This window comes from Lagopus leucura, unplaced genomic scaffold (genome assembly GCF_019238085.1).
Source record: "Lagopus leucura isolate 7727_CA_CO unplaced genomic scaffold, USGS_WTPT01 Super-Scaffold_100021, whole genome shotgun sequence".
NCBI lineage: Eukaryota > Metazoa > Chordata > Aves > Galliformes > Phasianidae > Lagopus > Lagopus leucura.
This window is the reverse complement of record NW_024962274.1, coordinates 57057-73070: the sequence shown is the minus strand read 5'-3', so window position 1 is coordinate 73070 and position 16014 is coordinate 57057. Positions and strand designations below refer to the sequence as shown.

The 16014-nt window shown below is 45.9% G+C and overlaps 1 protein-coding gene across 1 annotated transcript; it reads left to right on the top strand.

Annotated features, from left to right (window-relative positions):
* Positions 1–14796, top strand: EIF2B5 (eukaryotic translation initiation factor 2B subunit epsilon). Its single transcript, XM_042878331.1, has 16 exons — positions 1–169; positions 1132–1256; positions 1925–2110; positions 2203–2380; positions 3432–3512; positions 4221–4298; positions 4373–4685; positions 5326–5471; positions 5752–5890; positions 6349–6447; positions 7072–7179; positions 7714–7804; positions 8585–8708; positions 10770–10895; positions 12318–12428; positions 13362–14796. Exons 1-16 carry the CDS (start codon positions 17–19, stop codon positions 13425–13427), a joined length of 2124 nt encoding a protein of 707 aa, XP_042734265.1. The 5' UTR covers positions 1–16; the 3' UTR covers positions 13428–14796.
* The last annotated feature ends 1218 nt before the right edge of the window (positions 14797–16014 follow it).

The following is a 16014-nucleotide window of genomic DNA, read 5'->3' as shown; positions in this document are numbered from 1 at the left end:
GTGGCAGCGTGAGGAGATGGCGGCCCGCGGCTCCGCGAAGCGTGGGGCAGGTGCTGGTGCGGCCCGCGGCTCCGAGCCGCAGGAGGAGCCACCGCCGCCGCTCCAGGCCGTGCTGGTCGCCGACAGCTTCAACCGCCGTTTCTTCCCCATCTCCAAAGACCGTCCGCGGGTGAGGAAACCCTCTCCTCCTCTCTGCCCGCTGCCCTGCCGGGAGGGTGCGCGGTACCCGGTGGGACTCGGGCTGCTGTAGGGCCCAGAAGCTTCCGGCAGTTCTCTTCTTTCTGAAGGGACAGGGGCTACATTCGGGAGGCTGCGCTGCGCTGGCGGTGATGGCTTTGCCGTATGTCAGGGAGAGGCGGGTCGCGCAGCGATGTCAAAGAAATAAGCGAAGTATTCGTCGTGGGTGGAATAACACGGACAGCAAAGTGGATGGGGAAAGTACTTTAGTGTCCTGGATCAGAAAGCCGTGTGTTGAAGGAAAGGAGGCTTCCAGAGAGCTTAGGTCTGAACAGTGCCCTTAGCTCAGTACCCTTAATTTGCTAATTAAACGTTTGTGGTAGTCATAATTATTCTCATAGTGTCAAGCCTCGAACAAAGCATCACGAAGAGAGTTAAAGTGTAGTAAGACAGCATTCAGTTGTAAATCAGTGACTTGGTTTAAAGGCATGAACTGAGTCTCAAGACAAGGGAATACTTACTTTGCATCAGACTGGGTCTTTTTTCTTTTTCCTACTGTTTTGTATTCTGCATACGCATAGTCCTGTGGCTTCATCACTCACATCTGACAGGTTTTTCTTGTAACAGTTGAAGCCTGAGTCAGGGAATTGGCATGCTGGGATTTTTTCTTTTTCTAGTCTCATTCAAATCTTCTTAAAGAGCTTTGTATGCGATAACTTTACCTTGTTCATGCCTTCCATTGTGAAGTGAGGATCTGACCCAACAGAACATCGGAAACCAGTTCTCACTGCTTAGGCCCACTCTGAATATTTTGGTTGAAAGGAGATGGTGCAGTTATTCAGGAATTTTTTTAATTCTTTTTGACACTGCTGATAGTCTTATGTCCTGAAGCTGGGAGGTACTTTCTTTTGCTGAGGTACAGTGTTCAGTTCTCTACATGTCTCTTTTTCTCAGGCTCTTTTACCTATGGCAAATGTGGCCATGATCGATTACACCTTGGAGTTCTTAACAGCAACTGGAGTAGAAGAAACCTTTGTTTTCTGCTGTTGGAAGTCAGCTGAGATAAAAGAGCATTTACAGTAAGAATCTCATTTTCTTTTTAGCTTTATCGTGGAACATATTCTTCTTATCCTCCAACAAATCTCAAAGGCTTTATATTACACTAATTCTTCTGCTAAAAACCACGTGCTACAGATTGCCTTTCAAGCAGTGCCTCCTGACACATTGCAAAAAAGACCATTCTTGGTGTAGTTGCTCAGTGTTTTAAAATGGTTGAGTGTTTGGGGACGCATTTAAATGCAGGAGTTGCCTGTCTAGCTGTGTAAATTGCAGTAGCAGCCCTTTCATTACGCCCTGTTTTGATGTGTAATGAAGTTTATGGAAGCAGGTGTGTCTGACAGCACCTTGGCTTTGCTTTCTGCAGCTTTGCATGTGGTCTTTTCTGCACTGTTTTCAGAGAAAAAAACATTGGGCTGTGTAACGTTCTTCATTTCTCCATTGTCAAACTTGGTTTTTAGCAAAGTCCAGTTTCTTAAATTCCCATAAGCTTCAGTCTTGGTCTGATGTCCTTCAGTTCATCTGCTGCACATAAACGGACGTGCCTAAGCGTGTGGATGGAGGGCTCACTGCCATGGGATTCTCTGTACATTCACTTACAGATGTGCCGTGCTCTGGAACTCTGTGTCCTACTGTGTTGTGTATGGGAAATAACGTTTTAATGCCTTTTTGATGTATTTCTGTCCTTCAGAAGGTCCAAGTGGTGCCGCCACACCTCTCCCAACACAGTGCGCTTTGTGACTTCGGACCTGTACCGCTCCCTTGGTGACGTGCTGCGAGATGTTGATGCCAAGTCCCTTGTTCGTTCTGACTTCATTCTTGTCACTGGCGATGTGGTATCCAACCTCAATGTATCCAGAGCCTTGGAAGAGCACAGGTAGGTGCTGGAAGAAGCTCATGCTTGTCTGGGCTCTGGCTGTCTGGAGAGTGATTTTAAAATTGTCCTCGTTTTTTGTTTTTCTTCTTCAGGCTGCGTCGCAAGATGGAAAAGAATGTTTCTGTGATGACGATGATTTTCAAGGAGTCCTCACCTGGTCACCATGCCAGGTGCAAAGAGGATGACATTGTTATTGCTATGGATAGTGCCACAAACCGTGTCCTTCACTATCAGAGAACCCAGGGGCTGAAACGCTTCCGCTTTCCTATGGTGCGTCTGGAAGCCGATGGGTGGAAAAGGGCTGCAGTAGCGAAGCAGCCCACCCCAAGGAAATCCTCCTTGAGTGAGGGCTGGGAAACTGTTCTTGCTGCTTCTTTTGGAGGAGCAGATGATAGGAAGTAACTCTTGGTAAACTGGCTTTTTTTCCTTTAACTTTATTTAAGGCTTGGTGAAATAGTGCTGGGACTCATTTCAGCATTTGAAGATGGGGCAGACATTTCTCAAAATTCAGTTTGAATCCTTTCTGCTATGTGGAATGCAGGAGGTGGATGATCTGTGTTGACAGATGATTTGTTTATGACTAGTGTATGGAGCTCCTATGCTACTGCCATACATAATTCATTTTAAGTGATACTGAGCCTGACACAGGGTGGAATTACAGGAGATGCAAGCTGTAGTACTCACCTCTTCTATCTGTACTGTTTCTTTAGAAAGCTTATGGGCTCTGCTAGTAATGTAGCTAAGTGCTCAGCTAACATCTCAGTTAACATCAACATACCAGTGGAGGTATTTTCCCCAGACAAATAGATGTTTTTCAACTCAGAATTAAGACTATGCATATATGGCACTTTCAAACTCAAGTCAGTGATCAGTGGACTGTTTTTTTTTACCTTCAAATGAACAAATCATTGCCTGAAATGAAAAGGGGAAAAAAAAAAAAAAGCTGTGAAAATCTACAGCAGGTATGAAAGCTATGAATACTGCATTTTGATTTATTAGTGTTCTTTGTATGTTTATAGTTTTTAGCAACTGAAGATAAGGAGCCTCCCGAAAGAAAAGGGGTTGTTTGTTGCACAAGCTGTTTCTTGGAGAAGTGCACTGTGTAAGGCTGAGGGCAGTCCCTGCTGACTGATGCACAGCTGTGTGCACCAGGCTGTGCCTGCTGAGCTTGTGTCTCAGTGTTGATTGTAGACTTGTTTGATCTCCAGAACAGCAACTTATTTAAGAATTCAATCACTGTGATACCTCTGGCCTGTAGAAGACCTCTGGGGTTCAGTACTGAGTGAGACACTCAGATCTTCTGAATTTTTTCCTCTTACAGAGTCTGTTTCAGAACTCTATTGAGAACGTTGAGGTGCGCCACGATTTGCTGGATTGTCACATCAGCATCTGTTCTCCACAGGTGAGTTCTGCCCATCAGAGAATCAGAATTCAATGGGCATTGCTTCCTTGGCTCTGCTGGTAGGTGGGGGGTGCCTTTGTCGTACTGAGTTTGGAAACCAGAACTGCCAGCCATGCTCAATGAGTGAGCCAGGATCTTGTGGAACTGCTGTGCTGACTGCAGGAGTGCCATTCCGCACTCAAGGCGAGCTAACCATATGTGCATCAGTAGATGGGTAACTGTGCACAAAATGAAAACGTGCTGGAAAGAAAGCAGTTTCACTTGGGGTGAAGTCAAGTATGGAGCAGAGTTGATGGCTATGCTGTGAAAGAGATTGTACTTGAGGGCTGGTACCGTGTTAGGCTAAGAGTCAGGGTTATTCCAGATTAGGCTTGGTAGTGTTTCCTCCAAATCTTAGAAGGCTGATTTCAAGGCTTGCTTTAGAAGTAAAACTACAAAGCAAGGCTAGGTGGACGGCTTGGAGGTGCTAAAGATATTTTTTGCCTATTCTAAAAACCAGAATTTGTTCATATCCTAAGATAGGAGGAAGAGATGGGAAGGTCAGCACTCCTACCAGCAAGAATCAAAGCTTTATTCAGGGCAAGAGCATCACTATCCTGTAACACATAGGTCATCTCTCTGAGAACCACTGAATAGCCATCAATTAATTGACTTCCCTGGCCACTGTTTCTGTAACTACATTTGTTCCTTACATTTTACTCCTGACAGGTGGCTGAGCTTTTCACAGACAATTTTGACTACCAGACACGGGATGACTTTGTGCGTGGTCTGTTAGTGAACGAGGAGGTAAGGAGAGGAATGTTACAAGGGAGATCCCGTTGCCTTGGACTAGAGAATCCTCTGACATATCCTGTTTCCAGATCCTGGGGAACCAAATCCATATGCATGTAACGACAGAAGAGTATGGTGCTCACATATGCAACCTACTAATGTATGAAGCTGTGTGCTCTGACATCATCAGGCGCTGGGTTTATCCTTTGACTCCAGAGATGAACTTCAGTGATGACAAGAATCAGAGTTATACCCATTCTAAACACAACGTTTACCGGGGAGTGGACGTTAGCCTTGGTCATGGCAGCATGCTGAAAGAGAACGTGCTCATTGGGCAGGGAACAGTCATTGGCAGCAACTGCTCAATAATGAACAGTGTTATTGGGCAGAACTGTAGGATAGGTGAGTACGAGACTGGGGGGTGTGCATGGCATGCCAGAGCAGGGCACAAGTTGCTGGGATTTTGTTTTTCAAGTGCATGTGGCTCTGGGGAAGGATGCTGGATACTGAAGGACTTCCAATGGGAAGAAAGGAGAAAAGCTTTGTTTTCTCGTGGAGGACAGATTTCAGGGTATGGTAGTGATGCTGAAAGGTGAAAGGCACTGCGTGTGAATAGGTTTTTTTAGCAGTAGAGAATGCTTAATGCAGTAGAGTGTGTTTAATAATGTAGAATTATTACCTGCCCAAATGCTACAAATAAAGGATATCTGTCCCTGTTTTTGTAAACTACACGGTACTCCTGCTTTCATGTTCTGGATCTGTTTTTCTGTGTGTGAGTTGGCTGTGATTGTACAAAACAAAGACGTCAGTTGGTATTGTCAACTTGTTTGCTCTCCACAGAGATCTAACTGATCTTTTAGCTTTGGGTAAGAAGTGGATATGGGCCTATAAGGCTGCTTTTTTTTTATTTTCATCCATCGTCCATTATGCATCAAGGGCATTCAGTCCTAGATTCAGTAAGATGCTTACCAGTGAACTCGATACTGTAGGAGAACAGCAGTCTGTCTTGCTCAAAGTATTTGCACTTGTTGATGTGTAACAGGTAATGAAGTCACGTTGGATGGAGCTTTTCTTTGGGATGGAGTACACATAGCAGATAATGTGCAGATCCAGCATTCTGTTATCTGTGATGAAGCTGAAGTGAAGGAGAAAGTAAAGCTAAAACCTCACTGTGTCCTCTCCTCACAGGTAAGTATGTTTCTGGTTTTCTTTCTACTTTCCTTGGCCATTTCAGAATACAGGCATTTTCTCAGAGGTGGTGTTATGTTGCTGCTCCCACTTCTTCTACCTTCAAGCACATATTGGCTAGGGTAGCTTGATATGTGGTCTAGCAGTGCTGTCTTCATTTATGCTTTTCTGACCCTCCCTTGCAATAGACTTTCTGGAGCTGCTGTCCTCCCTTCTGATGGAGGGATAAAGGAGCAATCAGGGTATTACTTTACTGAGACACATTGCATGTATTTTTCAGGTGGTGGTTGGTCCTGACATCACTCTTTCGGAGGGCACAGTGATCTCTCTACACCCACCAGATGAGGAGGAGGAGGATGACGATCAGTTTAGTGATGATTCTGGTGTGAACAAGGAGGAGAGCAAAGTGAAGCTGAAAGGTACGAGTATTTCTGGTTCCATACTCCATGAAGGACTTTATCCTTCATCTTTTGGGAGTCTTTTCCTTGTTCTATACTCTGCAGTTGCAGGCAGGAACCTAACGCTGCATTCAGCTTGGAACGTGTGCTTTCAGCAAGTCAAGCAAGGATATTTGGTGGAAGTTGGACTGTGGGGTGTTCTGCCTTGTATCCCAGCACTGAAATCTGTGTGGACTTGTCTGTTTTCCATTCTTCCTGAAGTTAAGCTGAAATTGAAAACAATGTTCCATTCAAGGAAGGTGTAAGATGTATGTCCTTGTACCTGGACTGTGTCCGAGGACTTTGTGAGATGCTGTTCCTACCAGTGTCTTGATGTGGGGTGTTTAGGAGCAGTAGAATGCAAATTTTACTAGTGTATTTTGAATACACTGGTATTAGACCTGCTTATGGGTAAACCTTCCTTCTAATTGCTTTTTCAGGCTACAACAAAAAGGATGTGGGCTCAGAAGGCAGAGGCTATCTCTGGAAAGCAGATGACAAAAATGAAGATGATGAAGAGCAGAGACAGAGTCTATGGGGTGAGAAGGAATTTAGTGTGATTAACCTGGGGATGGACAGACAGACTTTCAGTGTCAAGCAAAGTTACTGAGTGGAACACTGATTATAGTTCCCAGAATAAGGCTTGGGCTCCGTGAAGCAGTCTGGCTTCCAGATAATGGATTTGTGTGTGGATATGAGAGGTTACATAGAAGGTGAAGGGCCAGGTTCTCTCTTCCTGTGCTCTGTGAAAGATGGTTCACCTGCATGAATGCACACAGCTGTCTGTTCTCTGAAGGGCACACCATGGGCTACCAGATCTTCCTGTAGAGGGAATGGGCTTTCTCTGCCCTGGGTTCTGGTCTTCTTCCAGCTAGTGAGAGTGCTGACACTGCTCTGTAATGAGTCAGCAGTCTGCATGAGATGCATTTGCTTCTGTCCCTGTCCCTTGCTGTGTGCCTGCAGACTCAAATACAAGTCCCCTTGTCCCAGTGCCAGCTGTAGTGTTTCCTCTGCAGCAATTCGAACCATCTGGACCTGTAAGTAAAATATTCCATGCAAGGACAGATAATTGCTGACTCAATTGTGAATTCTCTGCAACACCTGGTTTTTTACACATGTGACAACTGCAGCTTTTGAGCACTGAATACTGTCTTCTTCATCAGGCCCAGCTATGCTTTCGGAAGAAGAGAGTGAGTCAGACAGCGACCTGAGCATGGGCTCTGAGGAGCCAGACAGTCGGGCAGCGTCCCCTCAGCTAGACGACATCAAAGGTGAGAGATGGGGCTGCTGAGAACAAGCTTACTGCTGCTGTACTCCATAACTTTCTTGTAGTAGCTGCCTCTTTTGGCAGAGATGCTTTTATTTTTTGTTTTGTGAAGTTAATGTGGGTTTGAAATGGGTTCAGACAAAATGGGGAAAGAAAAACTCACCTTTTTCACCTGAAGAAATCTGACCAAAGGAAAGTAATGAATTCTAGCTCTTAATTCATATCTTTAGGTAAGGAAATACAAGGTTTCTCTGAACAGGAAGGAATTGATTGTCGAAGTACAATAGAAACTGCTCTGAAAGATTGCAAAGATAAACAGATTTGTACTGATTTGCATGGTTAGATCAATGGTATCTGTCAGATCTTTTCCTTTATTTGAATTCTACCACTATTTTAAAGTATGTGTGGATTTGTGCAAACTCATGGTGAGCAAATAGGTTCCCAGAAGGCTTCCTTTGTCGAGACCATGCTTTCTTTGGAACAGTGAAGAATCTGTTCTTCCTTGACCTGTCAAACTACCTGTCCTTTCTTCTATTAGTTTTCCAGAATGAGGTTCTGGGTACATTACAGAGGGGTGAAGAAGAAAACATTTCCTGTGACAACTTGGTCCTGGAAATCAACTCTCTCAAGTGAGTGTCCCCTTGTGAAGATACTGTATGTTATCTTGAACAGTTGTGTTTTGCAGTGGATTGAGAAAGAGAACTCGCGTAGATAACTGTATTTGATTGTTACATATTAATTTTGCCAGTGTTGCAGAAGGAGAAATGTAGATCAGAGGTTATGACTGAATGTGGATAGGTGTTAACACACCTATAGCTTCCTCAATCATTAAGCTTTAGTAGCCCTAATTCTGTAACAGAAGGTGGAATTACGTGAAGTAACTAAGGACCGAAAGAGAGCAAGCCAGTTCTTAGCACCAATTTCTTGTAAGCCTGTGCAGGAACTGCAGCTCTTTGCACTGGAGAGCTCAACCAGCTGCCTGCAGCTGAAACTGTGCTGTGGTATGGCTTGTCTGCTGTCTTTATACAGCAGCAAGTCTGGAACATGTAATCAGAGTGCCTTTTACCTAATGTTTCTTAAATGCAAACCTGTTTTCCTTCTTTTGCGCAACAGTATTCATGCAGCACTCTAGTAAACGTCAGGGTGCTGTCCCTGCAACAGCTTGTTCCTCTGTGATAGCAGACTTTCAGGACTTCTGGTCTTACACAGGGTTAGTGCAAGCTGTACATTATGTGAATGTGAGGTAGGTTTTTTGTTTTGGGGGCGGGGGGCGGAGGGGGAGTGAAGAGAAAAAAGAAAAAGAGCAGAAGATTTGATTTATGTCTTCCACTGTATCTCTGTGAGGAACCACAATCCGCACAGATGAGATTCTGTGAAATGTTTAATTTTTTGTGCCTTTCTCCTTGCAGGTATGCATATAACATCAGTCTGAATGAGATGATGCAGGTGCTCAGTAAAGTGATTCTGGAGTTCCCGTTACAGCAGCTGGATGCAAACCTGGACTCCCAGAACTATTTCTCAGCATTACTTCCTGTGAGTGCTGCTCCATTTGACTCTACTTGGGGCTTGTCTTCTGGTGTGTAGGAGTCTGCCTGAGGTACTTCCTGGTTGCTAAGTCTTTTTTTCTTAAGCCTGAAGCCACTTGAACTCCTCGAGTTTGCGAGCCTTTCTGTCTTCTAAAGAAGTAAAAATGAGCTGAAATTTTTGTACCTGCTTGATGGAACTCTGCTCAGACTGCAAGCATGGGGAGCTCTACTTCAGTACCTCTGATTGTTGCCTGTTTTCTGTGTGGTAGTTGAACGTGTAACTTGTAGAAGAGATCAGAAAAGGACTGATAGAGTTGTCTTTATGGGCCTGTGTTCCAGGAACCTGATTCCAATCCATTGTAAGTCCTATCCTTGGGGCAGCAGGGAGCTCTCCTCTCCCAATGGGATCTTTTCCAACGCACTGGAAAAATCAGAAGTAAGGAAGTAGTGTGGGACCATGTCAAAGGCCTTGCATAAGTCCGAATATATGATGTCAGTTGCCCTTCTTTTGTCCATTGATGCCATCACTCCATCATGAGAGGCCACCAGACTGGTCAGGCGTATCAGTCCTTGGTGATGCTGTGCCGGGTGCCTCTGAGCACCTCCACATCTCACATGCTCCTTAATCTCTTCCAGGAGGATGTGCTGCATAATCTTCCTAGCATAGACATGAGGCTCGGTCTCCAAATGCTCCTGTTTAAAAAAACAGCCACCAAGTTTCTTAGAGCAGTGCATAATAAAAATGTAGCTGAAGTTTGTAGCTGTGCAGCTAAAATGGCCTCAGTCAATAGTTGTGTCAGGCTGAGATCTGCTTATAACAGCTTACATATGGCAAAGTGATTTTGTATGGGATGGGAATACTTGAATTTTGAGAGTCTTGAATGTTGGAAGCCTGCTGAACTTTGGAGATGTGTATCACATTTCTTAATCTCCTTGTAGCTCAGTTCTGGTGAGGAGATGCTGAAGGAAGGTGGGTTGTTTGTGCAAGAGCACCAGTGGAGCAGTCTCAGACAGCTCAGATGGGGAAACTGTGGAAATGCCATAGTTATGATGTATGATTTGACTTGAAACCACAGTGTGTGCTCTGAAGTGCTGGCTCCTGAACATGAAGCTCCTAAGTGTTGCAGCAACTTAAGAAATGACCATCTGTAAAGGGATATGCCTGTGGGTATTTTTCAGATGAGATGTAGAGGTCTGAGAAAGAGTTATCCGATTTGAAGTATGCCAGTTGTCTTGTTTGGCTCTTGTACAAGTTGTGAAGCAGAGGTGGTACAGAAAACACAACCCTTCCCAGACTGTAGGCACACCTTGGGTGGATGTGGCTGAAGTTGCTGCGTTTCTGTTGTTACCAAAGCAGTATCAAACAAAGCTATGTAGGTGAGGGTGTCTAAAAAGATCTCAGGGAGGCAATTTTAGCAATTCATCAAGCTAGTGCTTGTGCTTCTCAAATCTAAGTATTAGTAATTGCTAAGCTGGCTAGTGTTTGCACTACTGCCCAGCAGCTGGCATCTGTGGTGCGTCTCTTCGGGTTTCTGGTAGGGATCCTTGCTCTCTGTAATATCATGCAGGAGCACCCAACGTGGGGTTGTGCATTGAGGGAACAAAGGGATCTTTGCTGACTGGAAACTGGTAGTTTTCTTGGCACTCTCTTTTTGTTGTTATTTGCTCTTCTGCTTCAAAAGGAAGTTCCACTAAAATGTTAGCTGCTTTTGGGTGGAAAGTTTGAGACCATGTACATACCCCAGTGTGTCAGTCTGCTGCAAAGTGATGTGAAGGCTCTGTTAAACACATTTATTGTGATAATCCAGTGTTCCAGTAAGGAATCAACACCAAAAACACTAACACGTTCTCAAGGTTGTTTGGTAAAAGCAGGTCTTGTTATTATATCTCATGTGTGCAGGCATCTGTTTAATGGACAGAGGAGGGCAAGTACATTAACTGGTCAGCTGAAGAGTTTTGTGAAATGCTGTTCTGGGTCAGTTTCTCAGTGCAGCACAGCTGAGAAGCGGGGCTGAGCACACACATCTGTCTCACAGCTCAGGAACCCTTCTGTGCTTTCTCCCTGCAGCTGTTGAAGAACTGGACCCCGTTGTTTAAGAACTACATAAAACGTTCGTCAGATCACTTGAATGCCTTATTTGCCATTGAGGAATTCTTCCTGGAACACGACAGTCTTTGCACATCAATAGCTAAAGTGAGTATCCACTCCCAGCTCTGAAGACTTGTTTTTGCTGCAGTTGTGATGAAATCCATCTTGTTCACATCATCAGCTTGTCTGCTTCAGAGGAGGGAAAATTGGGGTCTCAATTGAGAGTGTGTATAGAAAATCTAGCTGTAACAATTGCTTTTTTTTTTTGTCTGCATATGACTCTGAGCACAGCTGAGGGTAATTATTAAATACTGGCATGAAGCCTGAAGTGAGCTGTTACTTTGCAGCTTCTAACCTAGGTGTCCTTGTGTGGTGCTGTGAATGGCCTCTACTCTCCACACCTCTTTATTTGTGGGCCTGAGATCTGACTGCAAATGATTTATGCTACTGTAGAGTGCAAAACAAGCAATGCTAGGAATAAGAAAAGAATTTATTATTGTGGCCAACCAAGTTGTGAAACTGGAAATAAAGAGGAGCTGACATGTGGCTTATTACCTGTCTCCCTGCTTCTAAGAACGTTCAGTATATTCCTACCTACAAATACTTTGTCCATGCATTCTTTCTGCCCTTTCAAACTGAGAGTATTTGATTTAGATTGAAAGTTTTTTCCCCATCCCAGTGTGTCAGGTAGCCCCTGTCTATTCCCTGTCTATATAAGGTTTGCTTAACTCCTGGTTTCCCAAAAAAAAAGTAATCCTAACTTCAGCTACCAGGGTTTCTGGCAAATGGCAAAGCGCTTAGCGTGGATCAGAGCCAAAGCCCTGAGGTTTGGTGAGCCAAAATGTCATTGAATTAGAGCAATTATTTGGCATGTGTCCATTGTTCTAGGAGCCTGGGTTTCCCTGGAGGCTGAGAATTGAAGTGACACTTTATGTTTGGAGCTGGCAGCCAGCTTTGTCAGCGCTCTGCCGCAAGGAGATCAACTGCAAAGTGCCTGCGCTGCCAGAGCACAAAGGCACCCTGAGAAAGAATGGTTGCATCTTACCCTCGCTGCACTGGGCAGGAGTTTGAGCTGTCAAACGACCAATTGCTTTGACACCTGCCATAAGGCACTTTTAAGAGAGAACTGTCAGGAAGAGGGAGCCTGGGGCAGGTCTGACCGGCTTTGTTGGATGGGTTTTTTGGTGCTTTAAAAAGACAGCCAAAGCAACATCTTGAACTGATGACACCCTCTGTGGCCTCTTGTTGCAGGGTATGCTCGAGAGCTGTGGGCAACCACAGAGCTGAAGCTGATGGGACTTGAGCTTTGACTCATCACGTGTCATAGCATCCAGCTATCAGGAGCATAAAGCTTAATAGGGGAAAAACAGTTATTTTTAACATCAAAATCAAATTGAAACAAAAGGATTGTGTTCTGTTAAGGATGGAGCTAGGAGCCATAAGTTACATGCAGGCTTGGAGCTTGGACATGAGCTCATCCCAAAAGAGTTTATAAAGAGCCTTGTTGTGCTTTTCTAATCAATGCAGGTGTTGATGACGTTTTACCAGCTGGAGATTCTGGAAGAAGATGTAATTCTCAACTGGTTCTCTCTGCGGGACACATCTGACAAGGGGAAGCAGCTTCGTAAAAACCAGAGGGTAAGTCCCAGAAGTGTGGAGTCTATTGTGCATGTGTGTTCCAACAGCTGCTAGAAGGAACTGCAGAGTTGAGTTCAATGCCACTGTCACCTTCTGTAGAGCAGCCATTGCACAGTAGGCCAGTAGTGCACCAGTGTATTCTATGCTGAACAGTGCAACTTTGCTGTCCAAAATGGATGTTTGTGTGCATTCTGCTGTAATCATCCTGTTTGATGAAGAATGGAGGTGGGAGAAGAGGAGCATGGTTTTTAGTGGGTTCTGTAGCATGAGGCCTGTGCTTTCTGGAGCAGCAGCACAGTTTCACTAAGTCAGCACCTATCTGAAATAGGCCTTAGGCCAGTGCCCCGTTTGCTGGTCCCATGCAATCCCTTTGAAGCTTTCATTCTTGGCTCACCAGCCCCTTTGCATATGTTTCTAAGCATCTGCAGTAGTGAGTGGTTTCATTTGGCTTACGCTGTGAAGGAGCATGTAACTTCCCCCCTCCATCAGACAGAATTTAATGCTGCAGTTTGGCTGAGCCTTGTTCCAGTCCTCATCCATGGATGGTAAGAGGAGGAAGGGAAGAAAGCAATCTCTGAGAAACTGCAGCTTTGTTTAAAGTCTTTGCAAAGTCAACTCGTGGTATAGGTCAGCAATGCTTTCAGCTGGTGATTCAAGGTAAAAGCAGGCTGCCTTTTTATAGCGTTCTGTGAGGGAGCAGGTTTCTCCTGGCAGAGCTTCCAATGTCCTAGCTAAGGCACTGCTGTCATCTCTCCTGCCTTGAGCTCTGGAAAACTCTCATGGTTTTGTCATCTGACAGAATGTTGTGGGTACTGGTTGGAGGAACCCAATGAACCTGTTCTTATGTGCAGCAGTAGTACTTACAACAGCACAATATAGTTTTTGAGTGTTTCCAGCACCTTGTGACCCAGTTACATTTCATTCTGTCTGCAGCTTCAGAAGTTCATCCAGTGGCTGGAGGAGGCAGAAGAAGAGTCGTCTGATGGCGACCAAGACTGACGTGGTGACTTGGCATGAGAAGAGGCACTCTCACTGCCTTTCTGGGCTGAGTGGGCAGGGCAAGATCAGTGCCAGTGCATGGTGTGTAGTTGTGGGGCCTGACATCAAAGTGACTGACAATCCCATCACTAATTGTGTTGTGCATTCCCAACTTTGCCACTTCCCTCCCTCCCTGCCACCCTTGCTTGCCTAGTGGCACGTTACGTTGGATGGTTGCAGCACAGTGTAAAAACAATATGGGAAAAGCAGGAGGCAATGACATCTAGAATCCCTGTGGGGCCTGGATACGGTGCACTGTAAGCTATCTTTTGGGAACTCCTTGTTACTAATGCAAAGGGAGCAAATAAATGCAAATGCATACAACATCCTTGTAAATCAAACCATTTGGGTCATGGAAGAGTGGTCATACAGCCCAGTTATTGGGAGTCATTGCTTCTGGAGCTAAGAGAACTCCTGCTGAAGAGACACTGGCAAGGTTGGTAAGTAGAAGCATGTGGATTAGGATCTGGAGTGCGGGAGTGGGATTCAAGAGTTCCTGTGCCTTGAGAAGATGCAGTTAGTTGTTTTAGGATGCCCAAGGCACTTTGCAGTCCAGAAGGCGTTTGTGATCTTTACAAAAGGGAGAACCTCTTGCCATCTGCTGTGCCAGTATCTAAAGAAGGGTTGCACGGCAGAGTTGGTAATATCATGTGTGTCCCCTTTCTTTAGAACAGGGGATGGTGTAAACTCAGCTCTCCTAACAGGGGTTGGCTAATAGCAGATGCACGCTGCTCAGTGAAATGCTGTACAGTTTACTACATCTTTGGTGCGATCTGCCTTCTGCATGTCCCCAGCTGAGCAGACACGTTGTTTTAGCAGTGTCTGTTTCTTTGTTGGTTTACTTTTTAACAAAAAGCGAGCAGAGATGCCTAGCTCCTCCTGCTGCACAGCTACGCCTGTGTTTTGCTCTGTGGGCACTGACTGAACCAGCTGCTTTCAGGGGCAGCTTCTGTTCATTAGGTGGATTATAAATTGGGTATTCTGACCTTGCCTCTGCCCCTTCAGGAGGAGCATGGAATAAACCCCGTGAGAGGGAGGGGAAATAAGCACTGGAGCTGCCCGCTCAGGATCTTTACTTGGCCGTTCCATGGTGCCACAAACGTCAGTGAGGGGACAGCAGTGGATGCTGGAGGCTGGGGGTGCTGCCTCTTCCAAACTGATGCTGCAGGGCCATCTTGTGCACTCACACTACCAGTTGCCAGGATTGTGCATAACTGCTTGTTTTCTACAGTGCAAACTCAGCCTTGTAAATGTTGGGGAAATGGTATCTGAGTTTTCTGTATCTGCCGTTATTTAATTCAGGGAGCAAATAAAAACTATGCTGGTGATACTGGCCTGCTTGGTTTGTTTGCATGCGTCTTTGTTGTACAGTTGAGCAAGGCTTACAGGTAAGCTAGGTAACGCATTGCTACTTTTTGCTCAACAGATTTCAAGCACATGTTAAGCAGTTAAAGATGTCAGCACTCTGAACTGGTATAAAGGCTCAATGATTGCTCGTGACCTCATTATTTGAAAGCAGAGAACAGTTTGTCACAACTGCTGAACTTAGAATCCTGACGTGAATGAGGTTTAGTTTTGTGCAGGCTTACGGAAATCCTATGAAATCTGCTTTTTCTTTGCTGTGAGGAGAGCTAGTGTGAATATTGGGTATGTACTGTGCCATGCCCTCCTGATAGTGGAGCGTAGTGGATTGTATTGGAGGTGCCAGTAGAACAGCAAAAAGGACTTGAGGTTCTCCAGCATGGAGTTCTGGCATAGTTCAGCATCCCTAGGGGCAGGTGAGTGCATACTTTTTTACAGAAGCATTAATTGCTTTGCTTAATCAAGGGGGCAGCTTGATGGTTTCTAGTGCTTCCTGTCAAAGCTTGTGTTTGGTTGGAAGGTCAGAAATGCCTTTGAGATCAGGCTTGGCTGTAGAGTTGCTGTGTTACTTTGAGCTGTGTGAGCATTAAGGCCACAGCACTCATCTTGTGTGATGGATGCGTTTCTCCCGGTGTTTCAGCTAACAATAGCACACAGCTTAGAACGAGAAAATAGTTCCCTGCTGCTTATCTTAAGTGGAGAATAGGGCTGATGCTGGGACCCATGCATGGCTGTCAGGGAGGCTGTGAGGCGCAGAGGGGATCGGCGCAGCTGCCCTGCGGTATGGGGGCAGCAGAGAGATGGGGTACGTGCAGCATCACGAAGAGCAGAATACGTCCCGTATTCCGTAAGGTGCAGAAAGAGGGTGCGAGGAGCACGGGAAGGGCGCAGAGTTGCGGCACAATGGTGGCGTGGGGGAGCGCAGAGCCCGTGGGGAGCGGGGATGGCCCTAGGCGTGAAACACCGCCGTGGGGGTCGGGGGGAACAAAGCCGAAAGGGGGGCGGGCGGTTGGAGACTCTGCGCCTGGGGGTGCGCGCGGAGCGCCGATCCTTCGCCGGGCGCCGCGGGACGGGGCCGCGCCGTGAAGCGACCGGGGGCTCGCGGGGTCCCGGGCCGCAGCGCGGCCCCGTGGGGCGCCGGTTCCGCTTCCGGTGGGGCCGGGGCGGCGGGCGGGGGGCGGGGCCG